General features: G+C 41.2%; 1 protein-coding gene across 7 annotated transcripts in view; it reads left to right on the forward strand.

The window, feature by feature from the left end:
- The first annotated feature begins 7710 nt into the window (after positions 1 to 7710).
- tjp1b (tight junction protein 1b) overlaps positions 7711 to 23227 on the forward strand; it is a 52636-nt gene continuing 37119 nt past the window's right edge. For 3 of the 7 annotated variants that reach the window (XM_061035609.1, XM_061035610.1, XM_061035616.1), the window contains exons 1-2: positions 7711 to 8453; positions 16883 to 17024. In XM_061035609.1, coding sequence (XP_060891592.1) covers positions 8302 to 8453; positions 16883 to 17024 — 294 coding nt within the window. In that variant the 5' untranslated portion in view covers positions 7711 to 8301. The remainder of the gene's footprint in view (positions 8454 to 16882; positions 17025 to 23227) is intronic. The other 4 variants (XM_061035613.1, XM_061035614.1, XM_061035612.1 and 1 more) reach the window with 3 other exon arrangements.

Genomic DNA, 23227 nt, shown 5'->3' on the forward strand with positions numbered 1-23227 from the left:
GAGTGTTTATTATGCCTGCTGTTTGTCTCATACATTTTTAAAGACAGGCAAAAGTAGGGAGGATGTTGTGTTGCTTTTGTTGTATTTGCCTGTTTGCTCAAATTCCTGCTTGTTTGTACCTTTTAATTTCAGTAAAAGTGAACAAGAGTCTAGCAAAGTTCACCGGATGTAATGTCTAGATAAAAAAAAAATGGCATTATCTTTTGTTGTTCACTCTCAGGAGAAGTAGGACAGAAACCGCCCTCAGTCATAGATGCTTGGCTTCAGAATCTGTGCGCCAGCATGTGTCCCCGTGTGACAGAGTGAAGCACGTCTGCTTGTTAAAAAAAAAAAAAACGCGGAAACAACCTGGGAACATCTTTCTCGCGGTGAACTGTGACTCTCAGCGCATAATCGTGTGTTGTTAGTGTGTGTGTGTGTGTGTGTGTGTGTTTTTTTTTGTTTTGTTTTAGTTTGAACCCTTCTGGTGTGCACACTTTCCTTGATCCACAGCAGAGGTGCAGATTGATTGTCAGCCGTGCGGGTTTGAAGAGACACTGTGTTTATTAGTTTGGCTTTTTCGTGTCCGCCTCTGGTCGGTGTCCTGCTGACTGTGAGTGAACATGCGGCGTTTAATCACATCCCGGGGCTTCTGCCATAAAGGGCACAAAGGACCCCATGCATCACAGCAGCACGGAAAACTGATGTGAAGCCGAATCCAGTGGAAGGGCAGGCAGCCCTTACAATCTGAATCCTTACATTAAAAGCAATGTTTTATGGCCATTAAGCGCATCTTTATGCTGAAATATTGACTGGGTATCTGGCTTTTTTTTTTTTTTTTTTTTTAAACTGCAGGATATTTTCCCTTTTCCCAAAGAGGATGTGTGTGCGAGGATGCCATGTGTTAGAATCGGTGGCCTTGCGTGCATACGTGTGGCTGCAGCGATGATGTAAGTCATGGTGCCTTCATCCATAAGTGGAGAAAATGAGATGCTGGCAGGTTGAGGAGGAGTTGTAGGAGGAGGAGGAGGAGTAGGAGAGGAGAGATTAGCTGGAGCTGCGAGGTTATGCTTCTCAGTGCTGATGACTCACCTCGCAGCACAGAGAGAAAGCACTGCGACAGCGCTGAGGTGTGACTGTGTGTGTGTGTGTGTGTGCGTGTGCGTTTCATTACTCTTGTTCTTCTTGGTGCAGTGCATTCATGTGAAGAGGACTTTCTCTGTGAACTTCTCCTCCTCGTTTGGTGCAAAAGTAATAAATCACAGTGTTACAGCGGTAGTGGTTCTGAGGGCTTTCGTCCAGGTTTGTCTCCTCTGGGAGCAGCCTCCAAGTCCTACAAACCAGCTTTGATTTTTTTTTCCCTTTTCTATACAGAATAAAGTGGACAAGAGAGTGTGAGGACAGGAGAAAGAAGGGCAGCCCCGTCTGTCCTATTTACTCGCTGGGTTAAAAAAAAAAAAAAAAAGGTACTCTAGTGTGTTATTATTACCACACACACACACACACACAAGTGCCTGTGAGTCTTGTGTGTGTGAATGTGCAGCGTGCAATAGAAGATGTCAGCAGTGGGTTCTCATGTGAGAAGGGTAATGATGGGGCAGGCTGCTCAGGAGATGCAGAGTGGGGGATGCCAACATGAAATCAAAGTGCTGCAGTGGAGTGTGCATGGGTATGCAGTGGGCTTCAGACTGCAGCACAACCACTGACCCACTGCTGTCTTCAATGCTTCCCCACTGACACACTGCTACTAGTTCTCATACACACTTCCCTGTCATCTGTGTGTGTAGGGACTAGTATGCGTGTGTGTGTGTAGGTGTGCCTGTGTTTCCCCATCCTCTAATGATTTGCTGTGTCGTACATGCCTGATAATGACGAGGCGTAGTGTCTGATTAATCATGAGAGCTCTCTGAATGGTGCTCTTGTCAATGGGAGGCGACAGGGTGCGTTGCTGGTCGCTTTGTAGGAGCGGGGCTCTGCGCTGATGATTCTATTAGTGATGTATTAGATGAGTGTTTACTGGATTCAAGAGGATACCAACAGGAAGCAGTAGCCTCAGTGCCGTTGGCAGCCAAGACGGAATAGGCATTTTCCACACAGCTAACCATAAAGCCTTTCAAAATGTGCGTTTTCATCAAGTTTGTCCCCAACAGTGACAGAAATCCTCATTTGACAAAGATCCACAATACACTCATTTACACTCTTTCATAAAAAAAAGCACACATGGCACAGGAACATGAAAAGGGATTGTTAAAACAGCCACTGATTAAAAAAAAAAACAGGTGAACATGCGGTGTCTCTTTTAGATTAATGAGATTGGTCATGGCGGAGGGAATGTAGGATTCCCTGTAGATATTTTATTGGCCGCTGGGACCTGGTACTGTCTGTCTGATGGCAGTAACTGAAAGGAATGGTGGAGGGGGGTGAGGGGGAGTGGGGGGATGGGGGGGGGGGGGGGGGGTCCTCTGTGATGAGGGTGGCTTTCCTGATCACAGAACAGTTTAGAGCTCAGAGAGAGAGGAGGCTGGGATGAGCCAGTTATTTTGCTGGCCTGATTAGTAATGCAGGAGAGGTCTGCTGTACCAGAATGAAATGTTTATGGTGAGAATGAGCTGTAAACCACAATTACAATGTCCATTATTTGTTTGGAATCCTATTCATTTCAGTTTTTCCTCTTAATATTAGGTTTTTAAAAAATGCATAAAACATGTCTCCACCAACAACACCGATTAGGCTCAGAGAGCTCAGAAGCAAGAGGTCACATACACAGACAATACAGTCTTTGAAGCATCGGTGGCGTGCTCGATTCCCAACCTCGGCCCTTTGATGCACGTCTACCACACTCTCTCATTCTCATTGCCTGTCTCTTTTTAGCATTCCTGTCTATAAAGAGTACATTTTTTCGCAACATAACATAAGAATGTGTTGGATAGCTAGATGGACAGACAGACCTTAATTGTCATTGCAGTGCACAAGTGTAGTACAACATATTTTGATGGCTGTCCTTGCAGGTGCAGATTGCATGGAAAAAAAGAAAAAGAAAAATTGATACATTTGAAAAAATAAATAAACCAAAACTCAAAACACAATATTTCACATTGCACACTTCTTAACAGTGTAGAATGTTGCAGATGCTGATAAAGTCAATTAAGCCCTCCCCAAAACACGTTTTAGTACGTGTGCTAACAAACTGAAATTCTGGAGTAACACTACATGTACAGTACAATTCGTTTATTTTCTTTGGACCAAACTAAAAACAGGAATCAGACTGTAGAAAGCAGAAGATGTGTTTTTTTTTTTTAAACTGTGGTTTCTGTTTGTGGGGTTATTGATCATCTCTTCAAATGATCAAACTAAATGTATTTCACAGCCCTTGTTGCAATACGTGATTTTGATGATCTGTTCTTGAATAAAACCTTCATAGTCTCAGTGGTTAGATACGGTTAGAAGCCTTTTCACTGCAGGTACTGCATGAAAGAGTTTTTGGACATATGAGCACTGGATGAATTTAGGTCCCTTAATGCCCTGAAGGCTTTTCTACTTCCATTCACCCAGAAGTAACTAGCTGGCAACCACAAAAAGGGCTGTTTCACATTTTAAAAAGGCCGGATGTTCTTTCTCTGTCTATTATGTCAGACTTTGGGGCAATGGCTGTAACTTGTCAAATACAAACAGCTTTTATAAAGTAGGATGTTCACTTTAAAAATACTGTAGAGTTATTCACCACTGATTGACCTCTGACGTCATTTATCAGATGTTTTATTTTACATAACTACACTATTAAACATGCAGCTTGTATGTTTACCCAACACCTTCCAAAGAGAGCTTCACGCTGTCAGTACAGCAAGTGAGCATATAATACACTGTGCAGGATACGTTCATACAGAGTCATGGGTTCATACATTTTTAGCAACATCAGCCACAGAGGGAGTTGCTCCCCCGACACTGAGAGTATCAAAGCCATGCTGTTCATGTTTATCCGTGCAGTGGAAATATTCTGAAGGACACAACAAGCGCTCAATTCAATGTCTGATTTTTAATTAACAAACTAAATAATCCCTCCATCAAGTAAGCGCTCATGTAGTGTCATCTTGCTCATGGAAGACTAATCTAAAATCCTCCGTTTGCGTTTAGTCTGTGGCCTCCTCAGACCTGCTGTTTATACTCTGTGTTTAAGTCTGTCTGCTCTGATGGGAGTGCGGAGTGCACTGCTCTTCTCAGGTGAGAAGGCGGCTCTCTTCTTTAAGACTTCAAAGTCTAGACTAATCGACTTACTCTGAAGCTTAGAAAGGCACCAGTGTGTCAGTCTATTGACTGAAAAACAACCCACGCCAGCCTCTGTTTGCTGCTGATGACGAGTGGAGCGGGCACAGTTCACTGAGACGGAGCGGCTGCGTGCTGCACTCTGTCAAGTCAAAAACACTGAATCACCCAATCATCTGAAGTACAACTGAGGATATATATTTTCTGTGGGAAAGCATTAAAATAACAAACTTTTAAGAAAGACTGACAAAGCTAAAGCAATTAAATATAAAATAAAAACACAGATAAAACCCTTGGAATTAGATTGGCCTATAAAACACATTTAAATAATATATAAAGTTACTATTTTGCAATCTAAAAAACAATCAAAATTTACAAACAACTATAAATTCATGTTTTTTAGCCAACAAAATAATATGTTTAAACATAACCCAGGATCTTACAATTGAAGGGCAAACGTTAGAGATAAAACAAACAAAAAATGGTTAGGTGGACGAGGACAATTATCAAGATGTTAAAGCTCCTGTGGGGAACTTTTGATGAAGTCCCAAATTTGGCGCCCCCTGGTTGAGAATCTCTGCTGTGAAAAAAAAAAAGAAAAAGGCCTGATTCAATTTAAAACTGTCTGACACCTAACCCTCCGCAGTGGTTTAAAAATAAATATCAGAATGAGTCAATCTTTATGCTGATGTTCTTTCTTGATTTTGTAGTACTCCTCACATGAGCTTTAATTTGTCTTAGTAGGCACCAGGTCAGGGAGGGGTTAGGCAGTGAGGGTGAGGGACTTTAAAACTGGCAATGTTGGACAAATTTTGATCATTCAGCGTGAGACTGATGCCACCAATTTTCATTTAGGTGTGTCTGAAAATCATGAATTTTACTTATTTTTTGTAAATTGATACAGACAATATTTGTTCCTCTCACCTCTGACACTGTCTCATTTCTTGTAATGGACATGCAATGTTTCCTAGATATTTGCTGATGCTAACTTGTAGTTACAGCTGATAAAAAAAATACTTGGTGTTACAAATGTCTGTGTAAAAGTGAGATCTTCATTCAACATTCTCCGTGGTTGTCCAAATTGTTGCATCTAACAAACAAACAAAAACTTTTTATTTGGAAACTTTCTTTTTTTTCGGTGATAGTATTCTTCAACAGTCTTAAGACACATGTATAAGGTTAACCATCTGCCATTTTCTAACACACGTAACTAAAGAAAAGCTAGTAATTTCATTAAAGGTCCGTGTAGGGTTTTCAGATTTGAATCAGACACTTAGTGACATCAGCAGCAGACGTCCATGATATTTGGCTGACCTGCTCATTTAAAACAGAGCCAGCTTTGTCTGACTTTAGAGGTTAACAGTAATCACAAAGCAGTTTAACAATAATCTTGTAATGATGTTATTCACTGTACTTTCACCCTCCACTTACACTGTTTGGAGATAACAGGGTAGACAGGCTCCATGCCATATGAGATTAAAGTCTGTTGTGTATTGGAAACAACAGTTTTTGAAATTGGCTTCTTAACTAAATGTTTATTAACTTGAAATGTGCTGATGAAGGAAATGATGTGCAGCATCTTACAGGTCAAGCCTTCGGTTGCATCGTATTTCCACCAAAATATGGACAGGGTTTACCCAAAAGACATTTTTAAATATCTTCTTTTAATTATCTTCTTATCTAAAAATGTTGTGATCTTTAACTTTGGCGTCACAGCTGACATGTTTACCTGCAACAGTAGGAAAAGCACAGGTGTCACTGTTATTAACAAGGACCTTGTTGTATTTAAATGTTCAAAGAAGCCTTTAATTATTTATCATTTTACTGGAGGGGTATTAGTGGTAAGCCGGTAAAAGACGCAGTAATACAGCTACTAAGCAGTGTTGACTACAACTGATGATCAGCATAAAAATAGCGATATAGGCTAACGTTACTCATCATCTCAATCCAATTCAACCTCAGGAGAACATCACAGGACTCGACTACATCTACTGGTTAAAAAAGAAGTGTTTAGTTCTGAGGATTTAGTCCGGCTCGGAACAAGGGAGTTTGTCCTTCTCATCACTAGAACCTCCATTTTTGCCAAGCTGGTCTCAAACCTAAACATATTGCTGTTGGGAGTTTCTTGGCCTTCACCTGACACTGCTCTGCAGAACATTGAATTCCCCTCTTGTGCATGCTTCCGTATTTTTCTGAGTGGTGGGGGGGTTAGGGTTTTTGAGTGGTGTCCAACATTCGACAAAAATGCTCATCTGCCAAAATGTCCATAGAGGCATCTGACCTCCTTGCTGCTCCAAGTGAACCCACTATCATTGTGTTGGTGTGGTAGTTTAACTCACAAATGTAGGTTGGCGTCTTAGAGCTGTCCCTCAATGCAAAGTTAACCAGTAGGCATGGTATGGTATTTATTTACGCAGGGGGAAAAGGAGGTTGTGACGTAATGGCCCAAGGACAGTCCTGCTTTGGTGTGTTCTTAGGCCCGCTTTACAATATTGCAGACCCAAGGGAAAAATGCAACAATTAGCGCTTTCACACTTGCACAAAACGCCTGAAAAACGTCTCAAGTCTCCAGGATGAGATGCATGTGAACACTCACAGCCACATTTTTCACTCAGACTTTATCAAGAGTTTCTCCTGCCAGCACCCTAGTCTGCAGAAAGTCCAAGTGAGCTGACGTGAGAACAACAGAATATAATCAGGAGAATTCACCTCGAGCACGAGAGGGGTGGTGACGTTACCAACCGGCGCAATCTCCATGCATGTAATCAAACTGCTTCGTATTGTTTTCTGTTTGCCAGTACTGTATGTTGTTCTCTTCTCCTTTGTTGACATTGTGGCTCCGTCGAACTACACATAACATTCATATAATGGCAAATATTTTCATTATAGCGTCGGATTGCGGACTCTTGTTTGTCTGTCCGCCGCTTCTGAATCGTTCTTTTTACTGAACGTCTTGCCTTTTGTGTCTATAAACTACCAGTCATAAAAAAAAAAAAATCTTAATTTACTTTTCATCTAGATTTTTCTAACTTGACCACAGAAACAAGCCAGATACAGCCCACCAACTGAGTCATGATTTACCTCGCCAAGACAAGAAACGTAGGCGGTAACCTTCAAAAAATGAAAGAATCTTAAATGCCAAATGTTTTACGTGTTTCCTATTTTTTATTGAAGTTTGAAAATATATGGTTAACCGAGGTAGTGGATGGAAAACACGCTTTTGTGATTTATTTGCTGAAAATTAAGTGTAGAGTTTTAGTACGAACACAAGCAGCTAAATTGAATTCAACCATCATAAATCAACATTTTTACACCCCCTGTGACATCTCCAAATGTCTACTGTTAAGAAATTACTATTTGTAGAACAGGAAGTGTGCACCAAAACGCCCCCCCAAAACAGGAGCAGGGGTGTTAGTTACGCCCCTGTTCACTGCTGCTTCCAGGAAGTGTTGTGCACAGACTCGACTTTGTAAATAAACCGCCGTTAACAAGTAGGATTAAAGGCAAACTGTGGACTTCCGAAACAGATGCTACAAATGAGCACCTCCAAAATGAATCGCTCCCTCGCCTCCCTCCTCCTCCTCCTCCTCTTCCTACTCCTCCTCTCCCTCCTCCCCTCCTGCACAGTCGCTCCCCTCTGACTACACTGTACACACACTCTCTCCCCTACCTCACTCACACGGACGCCTGGACTCTGCAGCGTTTTTTAAAAAGAGTGTTTTCCAGCCCCGGATAGGAGGGAGGAGGCAGGAAGAAGGAGATCATGCCCAAATCCTGACCGTATTAAAAAAAAAAAGAAAAAAGAAAAAAAGATATATAAAGACACTGACAAAAAAAAAAAAAAAAAAGAAGGTAGAAATCGGATGGATCCGGGGTGCTGTCGCGCGCGCTAAAACACGGTCAGAGTGTCATTGCAGACATGGGTCGCAGCGGTACGGCACCTTTCGCTCAGCAGCTCCTTGGGGAGTGTTTTCTCTGTCAGTCCTTCAGCGCTGGAAATGGCGTTGTGATGCTGAGCATGGAAGACGCAGTGGAGGCGGATGCCAGGAAATAAAGAAATATATGGTCACCTGTGCTTTTCTTTGGGTTGGATTTTTAGTAGCGGTGGACAGTACCATGGTGAATTATCAGAAATACATTACTGTAATGCAGCTGGCTCTGGGGGTGACCGCCTCCAACAAAGAACATTGTCTTCCACCCAGGAAGCGTATGTGGTGAGTATGAATCTTGGTGCGGATGATGATGATGATGATGGTGGTGGTGGTGGTGGTGGTGATGATGCAGGTTGGGAGGAAAATAGAGGAGCCGAGCTGTTTCCTCCCTCATCTCGTCAAATGATGGCACAACGCGAGCGCGCTTACTCTGAAAAAAAAAAAAAGAAAAAAAAAAAAAGATATAATAGTCATTTAAGCCACTGCAGCCGGTCTGCACCATGTTCAGATCATCTCAAACCTACACAAGATGTACTAAAGGCAACAACTCCCAATGCTATAATGAGTGTGCGCGCGCGTGGTGTGGCAAGTACAGTAGCTGGATCTAAAGCTGTGTCCTTCCTCTCCATCACTTTGTGAAGTTGAATGCGTAGGGATGATGTCATAGCTCCATAGTTTCTTTGCCTCCAACTTCGTTTTGCTTTACATGAACTACACGGCCTTCCTCTGCACTGCTGGATATGTCACCATCAAGCTAACCATGTGGGGGAAACCATCGCTCTTCCTTGTCTCTCCTCCTCTTTGCTGTGTGTGTGTTTTTTTAAAAACTAATAAATAAAATGTAGAAGCATGAAACATGATCCTCTACTTTGCTTTATGTCCTATTTACACCTCTCATTAAACATTTTTCTACCATTCCTCTGCTCTCAGCATGTGTGTTTGTGTCTCGTCTCCACCTCTCCAGTGTCCTCATTACTCTGTGTGCCTGAATGATACTAATGCAGTGACCACATCTCTTCCTCCTCCTGTGGCATTTGTTTTACTTTCAGACCTTTCGTTACCTTTTTTTCTCAGCTTTAAGCAGGTTGCTGCGCCGGCTGCAACGTGTGTGACATAGTATCCCTAATTACAGCAGGATTACCATCTTGTTTGAAAGCAAAGCTGGTTAATTAGGAGTCAATGGGCTCAATGGCTCCCTGATAGGAAAGTGTTTCCTACAAACTGTATTGCACGGTGTGGATCATTTACCCTCATAATGCAGTCACACTGGCACAGCTCCAGCTGTGTGAGAGGCTTAAACTGTTACCATCAGCCCTTTAAAACCAAACTTTAAACCGTTTCCTGAGCCGTCTCTGCCACTGAAAACACCAATTCTGAAAATCTCTGAGCATCATGTTGTCTGGAGTAAGATTATCATGATCAGAGGAGATTTAGAGACCCACACAGACACAACTTGTATTTCATAACATGAGGGTAATTCCCTCCAAATTTCCGTTTATTTAAAAAAAAAAAATGGTATTCTCAGCTATTTTTGGACTGTTTTCCAAAAAAACAAAGCCTCCATCTCTTCCGTCACTGTTGCCTAAAGTGCTACCATGACCTCAGCCGGGGTCACACTCGTACCATATATACAGCTTCTTTTTTTCTTAATCACTCTGTCTCTTCGGCTAATCATATTTCTTAGTCATCCTCTTATTAGCCTAATTGACCCCCCAGGAGGAGATAATGGGATTACACTGAGACAAAGGAGTCCCTTCATGTTTCTTCTCTTATTGTTGTGTTGATACTTACCTCTCCATTTTCATGTCGATTTGGTAAAGAGTTTCTTCTTCCATTCACAGCAGTGCGCGGATATAAAAAGCCTAAAGTGGTTATGTAACTCTGGGAGAAATCTCTGACCAAGTTGGACGGAGCGTTTTAACCAGCTGGAGTGAAAAGCAGAAGTCCACACTATGGTGACATAAAATGAAATGAGTATCGTTTAGCAAATCTTTCCACTGAACTTTAGGAGAGCCCGATTTCATTTTTACAACTTGAAAGCAGGCATTATTTTCTGTTTATTTACACATCGTCGCCGTTACACTTGATAATGGCGTTATTTGTGTAATTAATAATTCTTTATATCACCACTGCATTACGTTTCTTATCAATATCATTTAGGGAAAAGGCAGCGCACATTTTTCAAACGTATCTACACTTAAGGTTCATTATCCCTGAAGCAATATTTTTTAATAATTAATAATTATTCTCAGACAAAAAAATCACTGGGATGCATCACCTGTCTGTTGATTCTTTGTGTTTTTACTACTTTTCTTATTCCATAATATCAAGGTTAAAGCGGCAATGAAGCCCAAGTCGAAGAACATACAACTTTATTTGTAGAAATGGAGATCAAATTTGAAAAAACGCTGATATGATTTTTTGAGAATAATTTACCTTTACTTAACGTTGGTGTGAAGAAAACGTATAAGATAAAGGGGTTTGAAGCTGTAATGACACACCATCAGCTACAGTTTAATCTGGTATTATAGCTTATTATGTGAAATATAAGATGCGTTATCTGAGATTCATGCTCATGGTCAACATTTGTTCTCATTATCTTCATCTTTATTGTCTTTTTTTATTGTCTTCATTAACATCCGTAGAAATTACAAGAATATTTGTTGATTCATTTATAAGTATTATAGCAAGATACATTTGTGTATTTAGCATTTCTGTTAAACCTAATCAATGCTTCACAACTGCAAAGCCCTCCTTAAAAAAATAATAAAATGACAATAAAATAATAGTATTATGCAAACAACATAGAATAAGAATAAACGTGGCTGCAGGGTATGCAGGGGGGGGCGGCGAAGTTCTGGCGGTATCAGCCCCGAGCATGACCCCGCCCCTCACCCATTTGGTGCATGTCGTCCCCACTTTTAATTTTGCCTTTGTTTCCTGTTTCAATGTGAAGTCTAAAAATATCATCTTTCATTTAAAAAAGAAAAACTAACAGGATGTAAACCAAATCATAAGTAATTACACAACACAGCTGATTATAAGACATAGGTAACATAGAAAGGAATAAGGGTACATTTTGAAAAGTGCTTGTTAGAAGTACATAAAAGAGAAGAAAACTGTGGCCTGCTGAGCTCAGTTTAGAGCTGTGACACCAAACAGTCCGATGTATTTTCAGTCACTTTAGAAAGTTTAAAAAAAAAAATCACTGTTATGACTGATATAATTTGATGTGCCGTGCAGTGTCCTCGTTTGATAGGCTCGTTTTGTTTGGTAATACCTGTGTGGAGTCCTTGTAACGCATGACGTGTCTGTACACCTGACTGATGTTCTGCGCTGTGACATTGACGGCTAAATAGCTGAACTTTGTGACCAATGTGGGTGAGTTTCAGGTCAAGTACAGCAGCACGCTTTGACACCTCATGAATCACAAAAAAAAGATTTCTATAATGATGAATGTGTGGTGTTACTGTAAGCCTTGTTTGGTATATTTCTCCCTATTGAAGCTGTAATTCATTTTCTTACAAACACCTGCCTTTGTTATGAGAAAAAATGGCCCTAATCTTTTCTCTGCATGGACTTTGGAGAAAGATAAGGGCCATTGGTGGAGGTTTTTCTCTAAAATTAAATTGATATCTTAATTAAAGTGACCTTTAGGATCAATAATGCTCTATATTCAGTCATGCTTTGAGCCAATGCTGAAAAAAAAACCACACCAGATAAACACCACTGAAGCAGAAACTATCACTTGAAAATAATTGTTTTAAATCCTTAACAACTATACCAACCACTGTCATGTTAAAGCCTCCAAAACATGAAGATTTGTTGTTATTTGCGCTTGATATAAGTGTCAAATTTTTATAAATATCAGAGTTCGTTCTCAATGATTAACTAAAAAAATAGTAACTTGATGAACGCTTAGTTTAATAGGGTTAGCTCTAATATGAAAATGATTTAAGACACGGCATATGCGGCTAGTGAAATAAGAAATCTTCTTAAGCAGAGCATGATGGACATGTTTTAAGATAAGTTAATCCTTTATCATCCCCCAAAGAGAATCAATATTTCCGCGGAATTAATGTAGGTCCCGATAAAGAAAGAAAAGAAAGTGTAGACTCCACTGGCCGAAATACTGTTTCAATCACAAGAAAAGGCCTCGTTGCATTTTTAATACAGAATTTTAAGTATCCTGTTTTAAAGGTTGCTCTTTACATAATTGCAGCGCTAATTCTGTCCCATTTTCTGCTCAGAGCTGCTTGCTGTTCTGTTGATCTCACAGCGTGTGGCGGCGAGATTACACAGCTCTCTGACCGGACACTTACATTAACCGAGAAGCAAAAGCGTGCACCATGTGCATTCTTTTCTACCAAAATTAGGAAGCAGCAGAGCTCTGCTTGCCTTTGATAAAGACTGGATAGCAGCAGCAGCAGCTCTCTAAATTAGGATTAGTCTTCTGCAAACAGATGTTCCTCTTGCCTACAGTCTTAAAAACCCAGTCCCCCTGCACACAACCAAGATTAGCATTAACCTGGCTTAATGAACTTTACACTCTGTTGCAGGCCTGCAGGGATAATACAACAGTTCACAGTTTATGTAATATGTCCTCTTATTCTTAACATGCACCTTTTCTCCAAAGCAGAAAACAAACACAGGCAGATTATGTGGTTAGGCACGAGAGATAACTCATTTAGGCTTTGCCTTTTGCAGTGTGTGTGTCTCTATGTGTTTTATTATGTCTGTGTATGTGTCTGTAGCAGACACTGATCAGGATTGCACTCCCTGTTAAGAGTTATATTAGCAGTGGCCGAGATGGGAGGAATGAAGCGTTACATTGCCTATTGACCTGCTGATTAAGCAGTAGCAGTTATTGCTCGAACTAATCGTACCTGATGGCTCCTGGAGGCAGACTGAGAGAAAAGGCTACAGAGGAACAGCATAAAGTCCTGCAATTGAGTAATGTGTGTGTGTGTGTGTGTGTGTCCCTCATCCTTCCTTTTAATAGCATCAGGCATCTGTTTGACCTTAGCTTATCTGTGAACCACGTTATCACACTGTAGTGGGCTGTGCAGTCCATCAGGGTGTGCCTTCGCCAAGATCTTATTCCATTTCCCTTTGTCTTTGTTCAGAGGCTGCTAAAGGTCCAGGATTTTCCTAGTCAGTCACAAAATCTGACACAAGGAGACATTTATTGTACTGCGAACTCGCCACACAACAAGCAAAACAGCAAATAAAGGAGTGAGGCTTCTATTAAACCCGCACAGCAGCTGTTTTCCTCTGAGGCCATGTTCAGGGTGGGCAGCTAAACTAATTTTACAATGTTGAACTGCTGGCTGTGTTTAAGGGTTGTTAGTGGTATAAACATACAGAATGGGACTAATCATTATAATATACTTGCTTCCAAGTGATCAGGAACTTTAAACACAATATACAATGAAAATCCTCCATGACATGGGCCCATATTTGTAACTTAATTAGCTACAGTCAGACATTGTTAGCATTTACAACGTCTTAGCTAACATAACCGTATGATGGAAGGTGTTCCTTCTACGTTATTGAAAACTATCAAATGGTTAATTTGTCTTCAGACACTTCCTAGCTTACCTTTATTTTAGCTAGGAAGTTAGTGACTGCTGTTGTTGTCTAAATGTACGCTAATGTATGCTAGCTCATGAATATGTCATTTGAACTTATAATAGAGTCCGTTCAGATTTTCACGAGCACCAATGAAAGGAAAATGATTTGCTATTACTGACTTTTGTGTTATAATTTAATATTTTCAGCTGTGCAACGTCATGCTAGCTCCTGAGTGTGGGTTCGGAGGACAATGGCAGTTGTGTGAATACATTGATTTAAATGTTTACTCAGTCTTAACACAGCTATCTGAAATAAACAGACAAGATCATTCAAATTTTTTTTTTTAAAAACCCTGCGCTGTCCTCACAATAACATTATGTTGTACCGTATGTAGTATTGGTCACAATGACTAAAAAGTGACCAAAAAAATGTTCAGGGTTTTTTCTTTACCTTCTTTCTTTTTTTGTCCCTTAAGACACATTTTATGAAATCGTTCTTTCTTGTTGTGTTTTTTTAGCGTCATGTCTCCTCATTAAATAAATGCTGGGTAAAATGTGCTTTAACAACAACAGTAGCAAGAGTTAAGACTAAGTTTGTTTTCCCATCAGATACAATGTGTCATGTAGAGAACTTTAAAGGAAGGTGTTTGTACTCACATGGGCAGTTTTCTAATTGCAGGAGCATTTGAAAAACAGCAGCAAGGAAAAGAAGACGAGTCTGCACGCTCACATGCCTACCCAATGCCACAGAAAGTTTAATCTCCACAACATTTTCACACAATGGTCTTCATCAGGCGATAGATTTTGTTCGGAGAACTTAACAGCTGTTGGAAGGGAAATTGTTTCTACTTTTCCGAGCCTGGCTAGCTGCTTCCCTTCATTTCCCGTCGTCGTGCTCAATTAAATGTTGCTTTTCGTGTCTGTACTCTTAATATGGAGCTAATCTTAAAGATGGCTTTATAATTAGTCTACAGATATGAACGTCAGTCTTCTCATTACCTGCATAAAATATATTTAGAGAACGTCAAAGTATTTCTTCACAAGTATGCCAAATTTTGAGAGATAGTGTTGTTAAAAGCTATTTTTACTCTACATACTTTAAAATGATTGTTCATGTTCATCACTGCCAAATGCTGCCCTCTCAGTGTTATATAAAGCTATAACCATGATAAAGTGTAAAGTAGATGTTCAATTTTAATCTCACAGTTTTATGTATTCTGACAATCCTCAAATAAAGCACTCACACCTGCATATTTAATATCGAACAAGGAGACATCACAGGAGCGATGTGGGATCATACAGCACATTATATCTGAGCTGCACAGTTACTGGCACGGCGTTACAATCTGCCTTTGTAGCCTCAAGTGTTTTGGCTGAAATCCATATTAGAATCAACATCCAAGAAATGAGGCTGTGAATGCGCTGGACTGCACCGAGCCTGCCATGCAGTCCGAGCAGCTTTTCTCATTACTCATGTTTGCCATATTGTTTATGAGAACAATCCGAGGTCGCTTGTAATCGACTGCAGGTATTGCAGAGTGCTTTTACCTTTTGCATTCGCAGCCAGTAAGCACCTCACACCGCTTCAGGGCGACGATTGAGGTAATGCAGAGAGAAAATGGATAGTGATGTTCTCTTTCTGCCCATCTCTGTTCACTCTTTTCTCATATAATTTCCCCCGGCTGAGTCTCCAAACCTCAGGAGCTCCGAGTGCCTGCTGCTGAGCGCACTAATGGATATCTACTATCCCTGAGCCACACTGTGTAGACAGGATTTTGCCTCATTGAATATTGTGTTAGGTAAATCCTCATTAAGAGTGACTGTCCTCTATGACACAGAGAGATAGGACTGGAGCGAGGCTACAAGAAGGAGACTGTTACAAGAGAACCAATTTAAGCTCCATTGTACATTCATGGGACCGGCTTTTTCTGGACTACATTAAACATCATGGTTACAGAACAAATCTGTAACACTGACAGTATTATCTACAAAATGTTAGAAAATATCTACAAAATGCTGGTCACTCACTATAAGACAAAGGTGTAATCTGTGTATTGCATTTTAGACCTCAAAAGATGTTCTATTTAAAATGAAAAAGCTAGCTGGCTATGGAAGCTTAGCAATGTAATGCTGATGTGGACAGGGTCGGCATTGTAATGTATTTCAGGCACCCTTAAAAAGCCCACCTTAAAAAAATGTATATAATTTCTAAGTGCACACTATATTTAGAAATGTGTGCTTTCACCTTGTTTTCATACATCCCTTTCTTTTGGCACTATGTTTTTCTCAATCATACAAGTTCAACATTCCTACATCCAGTGCCCTGTGTAGCCTAGTATAATAGCTGCAAATCAGCTGTTATGTTATTGCCAAATACAAAAAGTCAGCAAATGTTGTTTATGTCTCAAAGCTGGAACAAAACATTAGTTATTGATTTATTAAATATCGATAAAGCCATGCCTTATCGGTTCCGTTATAATTCATGGGCTTAATATATAGAGATGCATGTGGCTGGCCCTGATAAAGATTTTTTAAAATTCTCAGTTCAGTTCAGCTCTATTCGAGCTATAGAAAAATATTTATTCTATGTTAAACGCAGCACATTTCACATCAATTAGGAGACAAACATGGGACACGAAGGAAATGAGAGGTGGAGGGTTGTTATGTGGTCAGCAGGGGTCTAACAGTGTTGTGTAAGTATGTCATTTGTGAAGGGTAAAACCTTTCCTGAGAGTATTGGTGATAGGTCGGCCAAGTGGGCCTCCTCCCCACATCTCACCCTGACCCAGCTACAGTCTGGCGGCTGTCGCCCACTGAGCTGCTCAGGCCTCTCCCTGTTTGAAGCTGCTGCATTTCCTGGGCTCCAACGAACCCCCCCTAAAGGGCTGCTGTGACATTAAATCTAATTATAGATTTCTTTAAATGCCAATATATCCAGCAGGAGACCATGGCCTTTTGAAAAACAAAAAAAAAAAAACCATGACCATGTCGTGGTCTTCCTCCTCGTCTTCCTCATTTTTGCCTGTGGCACACTGTCCTGCTGAGAAACAACAACCATGCTGGATTCGTACTCATACTGGCCCTGATGTAGTGATGTTTTTTCTTTGTCCTCCTCCACTTCGGTGTGTTTGACCTTAGGATACACCCCAGCCCGACCGCCGGCTCCGTCACTGCAGCCTCCTCAGCGAGCACTGCCCAGGGCAAACCATCACTCCGCCGCATCAAGGGCCGCATTCACCGGAGCAAGAGTCTTGACAGCATTGATCTCCTGGACTCAAATGTAAGTAAACTGACTCAACGGGCACTCAATGCCTTAAATTAGTGTATCATGTGATTACAGACACACCAATAATGTCCAAAATGTACAGAAGAAACAACGACCTTTGGGTATGAATGAATGGCTATAGATTCACAGAAGGCCCTCGAGAATTTTCTTTAGGTTTAAAAGAGTTCTGCAGGAATTATCCAGAGCAGCTGAAAGAGAAAACAACAACACAGTGACATGGAATGATTTAATGTCAACACTTTAATCCTTTTCATCAAATCTACCACAAATCAGTTGCAGAGAGACGACATGTATTTTGTCCTGGGTAAAGATCATAAAAAGGCAGAGTAACATATTTGGGACGGGCCCCAGCTGGGCCAGTTGCACAAATGATTATTAAGCACTGCTTACAAACAAATCACAAATGGTGAGAGAGCCATGGGCGCAGCACGAAGCCGGCATTCTCTGTGGGCCCTCCCGCACATCCACAGCTAAGAATTATTTCATCTTTGTCGGCTTTTCTCAGGTGTGAGCCCTGAATACTCTGTCCCCTTTCCCCCTGGTTTGATGCCACATTTTACAAAGTATCCTCTCTTCTAAAGTGAACAGTAATTAGCCTTTGGTCCTACAGGACTCATGCATTCTCCTGCATAGACTACAAGAGTGGGTTTTCACTTAAACTCATGAAATGTGTGAGGTTTTTGTTTATGTTTTTTGCATCACAGAACAAAAATACGAGCTACATTTTGGATATAGAAACTTTGTATCCGTATGCTGGATAATCCTGTGTTATGTCAATAAGTTGCCTTGTTATAAGCGATTGAAAGACATTTTGGAAATTGCTTGTCAAGCAAATAAGCTGGAAACAGGAGAGACAGATGACACTGCCGTGTTTAATCCATACCAAAAATAAAAATGTCAAAACAACATTTGAACTTTGGATTTTTAATGGATCAAACAAAGAAAGGAGAAAAGATAGAGAGTACAAATCCAAGTTGTATTAGCTATGAACAGAGTCAGGCTTGCTATTCCCCCTAGTTCAAGTCTTAATGCTAAGATAAGATCACCAGCTGCTGGCCTGAGCTTCATGCTGTACACACAAACATGAGAGTTGTATCAAACTCTTGTTAGATTCTCTGCAACACAGAGAAAAACTGAACCTGAATCTGTGGGACTCAAATTAATTTACTTCCACAACTAACTCAAGATTGAACCTGAACTTCACCAAAAAATAGTTTTTCGATATTTGATCTTTGAGTTTTGACGAATCAGCTGTTTGTAATCTTTCAGAGATGAACAAGGTCCGGATGCTGATTAAGTTTTGCATTCATCCGCTTCTTTTAAAAACAACGGCCTTTTCTATAACTGATAAAGTAATGTCAGATATGCTAATATTGTAACTATTCAGATACAATACTCACTATCTTGGTTTCTAAGGAGAAATGTGGTGGAGTGTCAGGGCTGTATTTTATTGAAAAAAAACAAACACAAATCGGTGCCTTGATCCTTGAACGCTTCAGATTGTATAAAATGCTCAAAGTCGATTTCTTCCTTCATTTAGTCACGTTAAATAATCCTGAATGCTCTTTGTTGTGTGTGTTTTTCCGATAAAAGGCGTATCAATTCACAGAATAATGTTTCATATCTCTACCTCTGATGTGCATAAATGAAAGCGCGCGCACACACACACACACACACACACACACACACACACACACACACACACACACACACACACACACACACACACACACACACACACACACACACACACACAGTTGTAGTGCACACATGTACTGTGTTGTTCTCAGACAGGGCAGCAGACTGCTGGAGGGCCTCAGCCCCGGGGGAATTATATCATGATGACAGCTCAGCTATGACCTAACTATGAATTCAGCTCCAACACTCCAGCTCGTTAAAGGACATCACAAAACCACTCCGCTGGTTGAATTATTGATACAAGTATCAGTCAGCAAGTTTAACACAGCTTCCTCAGAGTGTGTGTTTGATACAGGATTCATATGTGTACAGCTAATATTGCTGAGGGAAAAAAAGCGAACTAAAAGAAAGACCATGTAGTGTTAAGAGTGCCTCTACTCTTGTGTAACGAGGGACGCCTCTCAAAGTGGTGCTGTCTGTGAAGCCTCTCTGACGTGTTGTTTTATTAATGACTCTACAGACATGCCTGCAGATCGATGATGATGCATGCTAACATGTTGATGTTTACCTTGTTAACTATCTTAGTTGAGCATGTTTGCATGCACAAGTACACACAGTAGAATCCGGGGCTAATGGAAAAGTCCTTGTTTCTACAGATATCTGTTTTAAAAGTCAACATTTTGGACACTTGCATTTCTGACTTGAGGACGGCACTGAACACAGAGTCCGAGAATCACTGAAGTCACAACAAATCATCCGTCAGGTGGCATCAATGTTCACATTAAATTACATGGAAATCCATCCGATAGTCGTTGAGATATTTTCCCAAACAGTTGTGAAGAAATGTCCCTTAAAAACCACATGTGTAAGCACACATGGTGGTGCTAACGTTTAAGTCAGGGGATCACAGAAGTCATTAGGAGTTTTCCTCGGGGCATCATGGATGTCTGTTTTAGATTTAAGGGCACTCCATAGACTAGTGTCTGAGATACAGTACTTAACCAAAGGTCAAAATGTTATTTTGCTTGGATTCATCCTCTAACAGAGACCAAAAAGTCAACATTTCAATCCATCCAATATTTCAGTGTGAACCAAAGTGCTTCTGTTGTCTTTGCCGTCCCTAAAGTAAGCATGTCTAAAAACACCTATACGAGTTATTGTGTCACTGAAAGAGAAAATTGCCATGGAGTTTGAACTAAAGCACTACATTTTAAAAGCTTTTTACAAAATCACCCTCCAGTTGCCTGCATGTAAACCTGACTGTGCGATGCTGGAGGTGGATGCTTTTAGGCCGTAATTGACAGATTAGTAGTGGCCTTGATTCTGAGCCATGCACAGCCATCATAAGCCTTCATCTGAATGGAAAAGGCAGCGTAGTGTCGCTGCATGCTTGTATTCTCTCCTGCTTTGTAAGGCACAGAGAGCGACTTACCACATCACAGTCATTTGTCTTTATGGCCTGTCACTCGTAGGAATGCCTCAGTACAGCTCCAGAGGCCTCTCAGCACAGACGGAGCGCTCGGCTCAGGGCTCTTGGCCTCTTCTTGGTATATTTCTTTTGTACAGGCTGTGTGTGCACTGGAGGAAAAACTTGCTGACTTGCCCAAACTGAAATGCAGCTGATGGAAGTAACAGTCCGCCTTACAGTGAGTGATGAGACTGCAGGATGCTGAGCTGAGGAGCAGTTTCCTTTGCATCCGTACCAAAATATCACAACAGACACGACACTGAGCCTCTGAGCCGTTGGATGATCTGCAGCGGTTTAATGACGGAAGAAAAAAAAAAGATCTTGCCTGATTTAACAGAAAACTGAAGATATTAATCAACTGAGTGTATGAATTTAGGTCCATAACTATCATTGCCCATCAGCGTAGAGCTAAATAATCAATAGTAGTTAAGACTTTGTTTTTATCGATTGCTCCTTTTGATTGCTTTTCTCTCTTGATAGTCAGGGGAGGACTTTGGCCCCTGGCCCACTCCCGCTGTCATTTGTGTTGGCAAGCAGCGCTCTTGTTCACAGAAAGCTTGAATCAGATTTTAGTGCTAAGGCTGCAGAAAGCACAACAGAGATGAAGGAGAAGAAGAAGAAGAAGAAGAAGAAGAGGAGGAGGAAGGAGGGGAGTAAACTACAGTCTTTTATGCACCCGATGCCTTTGTGTATTGCAGGAGGTATTTTTCTGCATTCATCAACAGCAGCTCGTCTCATTTCAAAGCAGCAGCGTTTACAGGATTTCTGTCGGGAGAAGCATTAGTCCATCTGTTCAGATACTGTACAACACAAACTCCTATTCTCTTTATTATTCACACCATGAATCTCAAATCCAACAATTCTGTGACTCTTATTTGTTGCTCTGAGAAAAGAAACTTTAGGGAATGTTTAGTAACGTTTTTCAAGGGATATTCCCGCTTGCTGCGTGTTCTTTTTTTTTTTTTAAATGGATGAAAATGACACCATTCTGAATTTGTATCTTATTCCTGTGTGCATTGTGTACCATCATAATGTTGGTGGGGGAAAAAAAACACACTCACATAACCCTATTTTGTGTCCCTGCTGGTGCAGTGTTGATGCTAATGGGTTTTTGAGGGAAAGATGTGTTTTTAATGCAGTATTTTTCCTGCCCTCTCAGCTGTTTTGGAAAATGTAAAAGGAATGTTTGCTGCAGAGGCTATAACCAGGTGAGTTGCAGAGAAACTAAGAGTGTATCAGCAGGAGCAGGTGCCGCTAAGCCGAGATAAAAAGCGCAATTAAATTAATTACTCCTTAACAGATCAGGATCAGTCACTGGCGGGGCCCTGAGCTCTGCCTTGGTCAAAGTCTTAATCTCTTATTAGTTCTGCTTGCCCTGTCCCGCTTCTAAAATCTCATCCTTGGCTGCAGTCTGCTGTGGACGGAGGCACTCCCCCCCCCCCCTATCCTCCACCACACACCAAAAAAAAAAAAAGCCCCAGCGTAAGCATTTATTTGCTGCTCGGTCTTGGGAAAGTGCTGCAGATGCATTTACACACAGAGCAACTGCAGCTGAATTAACCAATCTGCATATTCAGGGCCTGTTAGAGGAAGATTGTTCCCGTGTGATGAAGGCTTGGAGGTACGCGAGGGTGGGAGCGAGGAGACCTGAACCTGAGTGAGATGCAGCACAAGAAAAAAGAGGGAGGGAGGGAGGAGGCATGCGGGGGGTTGGAGCAGGAGATTTATCACGACTAACGCTGTAGGAGGTCTTATTGGAGGGGGGGGGGGGGGGGGGGGGGTGTTCTGTGATTGGGGCTGTTATGTAAGAACAGTGTCAAATGGATGCTCTTCTTTTTTGTCCTATAGGTGATAAGCACAGGGGGATGGTTGGAGGTGATGGAGGTGTTTGTATGGGACTCCGAGCTGTCTGTGTGTGTGTGTGTGTGTGTGTGTTTGAATGTGTGTGTGTTGCATGTGTGATCCCACAGGCAGCGTTGAGGGGGATGGCAGATGTTGGGTTTGTTTCTGGAGGTTTTGACTCAGGAGCAAGGTCTGCCTATGGGTCCTGTGATGAGACATATGGCAGGTCACTGAAGGCACTTTGCACCGTGTGTGTGTGTGTGTGTTGTACTATTATGTCACACATCTTGTAGCAATATGGTGACGTTACGACCTCTGCAGCCGCAATTTTTAACAATTCACTGCATGAAATGTCAGTATTTCACAAAAAACAAACATAAAAACACAATACCGGTATCTTTTTAACACATTTATCACTATATTATGTGTTTTCTTTGGTAATTACATGTTTTTTTTTTTGCCATATCTATTTCTATAAAGATGCTCTAAAACATATTTTGTGTAGCAGAATTCAATGAAAAGAGCTTCCCCCCCCACTTCTTTCAAGGGTGCTGCGTTAAGATCATAAACAGCAGGGACCTTGGTTGTCTGAGGAAGATTTGAGGAAAACGACTCGTGCTTCAGAATTGTTTTTATGGTCAGCGCTCGTGTCCCTCATCTGCAACAAATCATTTCAAGAGAGAGGACTCAAACCCACATAAATCCCAACAACTCTATTGACTTTTCCAGCCTGATTTATGACAAGAGGAGAGACCTGGACAGTAAGCACCCTCAGCAGCCGACGATGAGTGAAAATGTAGCACTAAACCAACATCGAGTACAATATTTTCCGTTCCAAAAATACAGTCTGCATCTAATAATACCACGGTAACAAGCTTTCATTATGATTCTGGCTCTTTATCAAGGAGGGCTTGATGTTCATGTTATCCCCCCCCCCCCCCTTATTTGAGCACTTGAGCATGGGGTCATGTGAAGGACAAGCAGCAGCAGTAGCAGCAGCAGCAGCAGCAGCAGGATGATGTAATGTTTGTAGGAATCAAGATGGTGGCCATGAAGGGGAAGTCAAGCATTGAGAATAAAACACAGGGAAGGTTGTTCTGAGACAACTTAATCAATCACAGGGTTTGATGTCCTCAGCTGTGGACACTCGGTGGATTACATTGTCTGCTGATGGATTCTGTGAGATGAACAGGCTGCTCTTCAGGGGCACGTTTTTTTGGTATCTTTCTAATGCAACTAAAACGAGTTT

Source organism: Labrus mixtus, chromosome 4, assembly GCF_963584025.1.
Source record: "Labrus mixtus chromosome 4, fLabMix1.1, whole genome shotgun sequence".
NCBI lineage: Eukaryota > Metazoa > Chordata > Actinopteri > Labriformes > Labridae > Labrus > Labrus mixtus.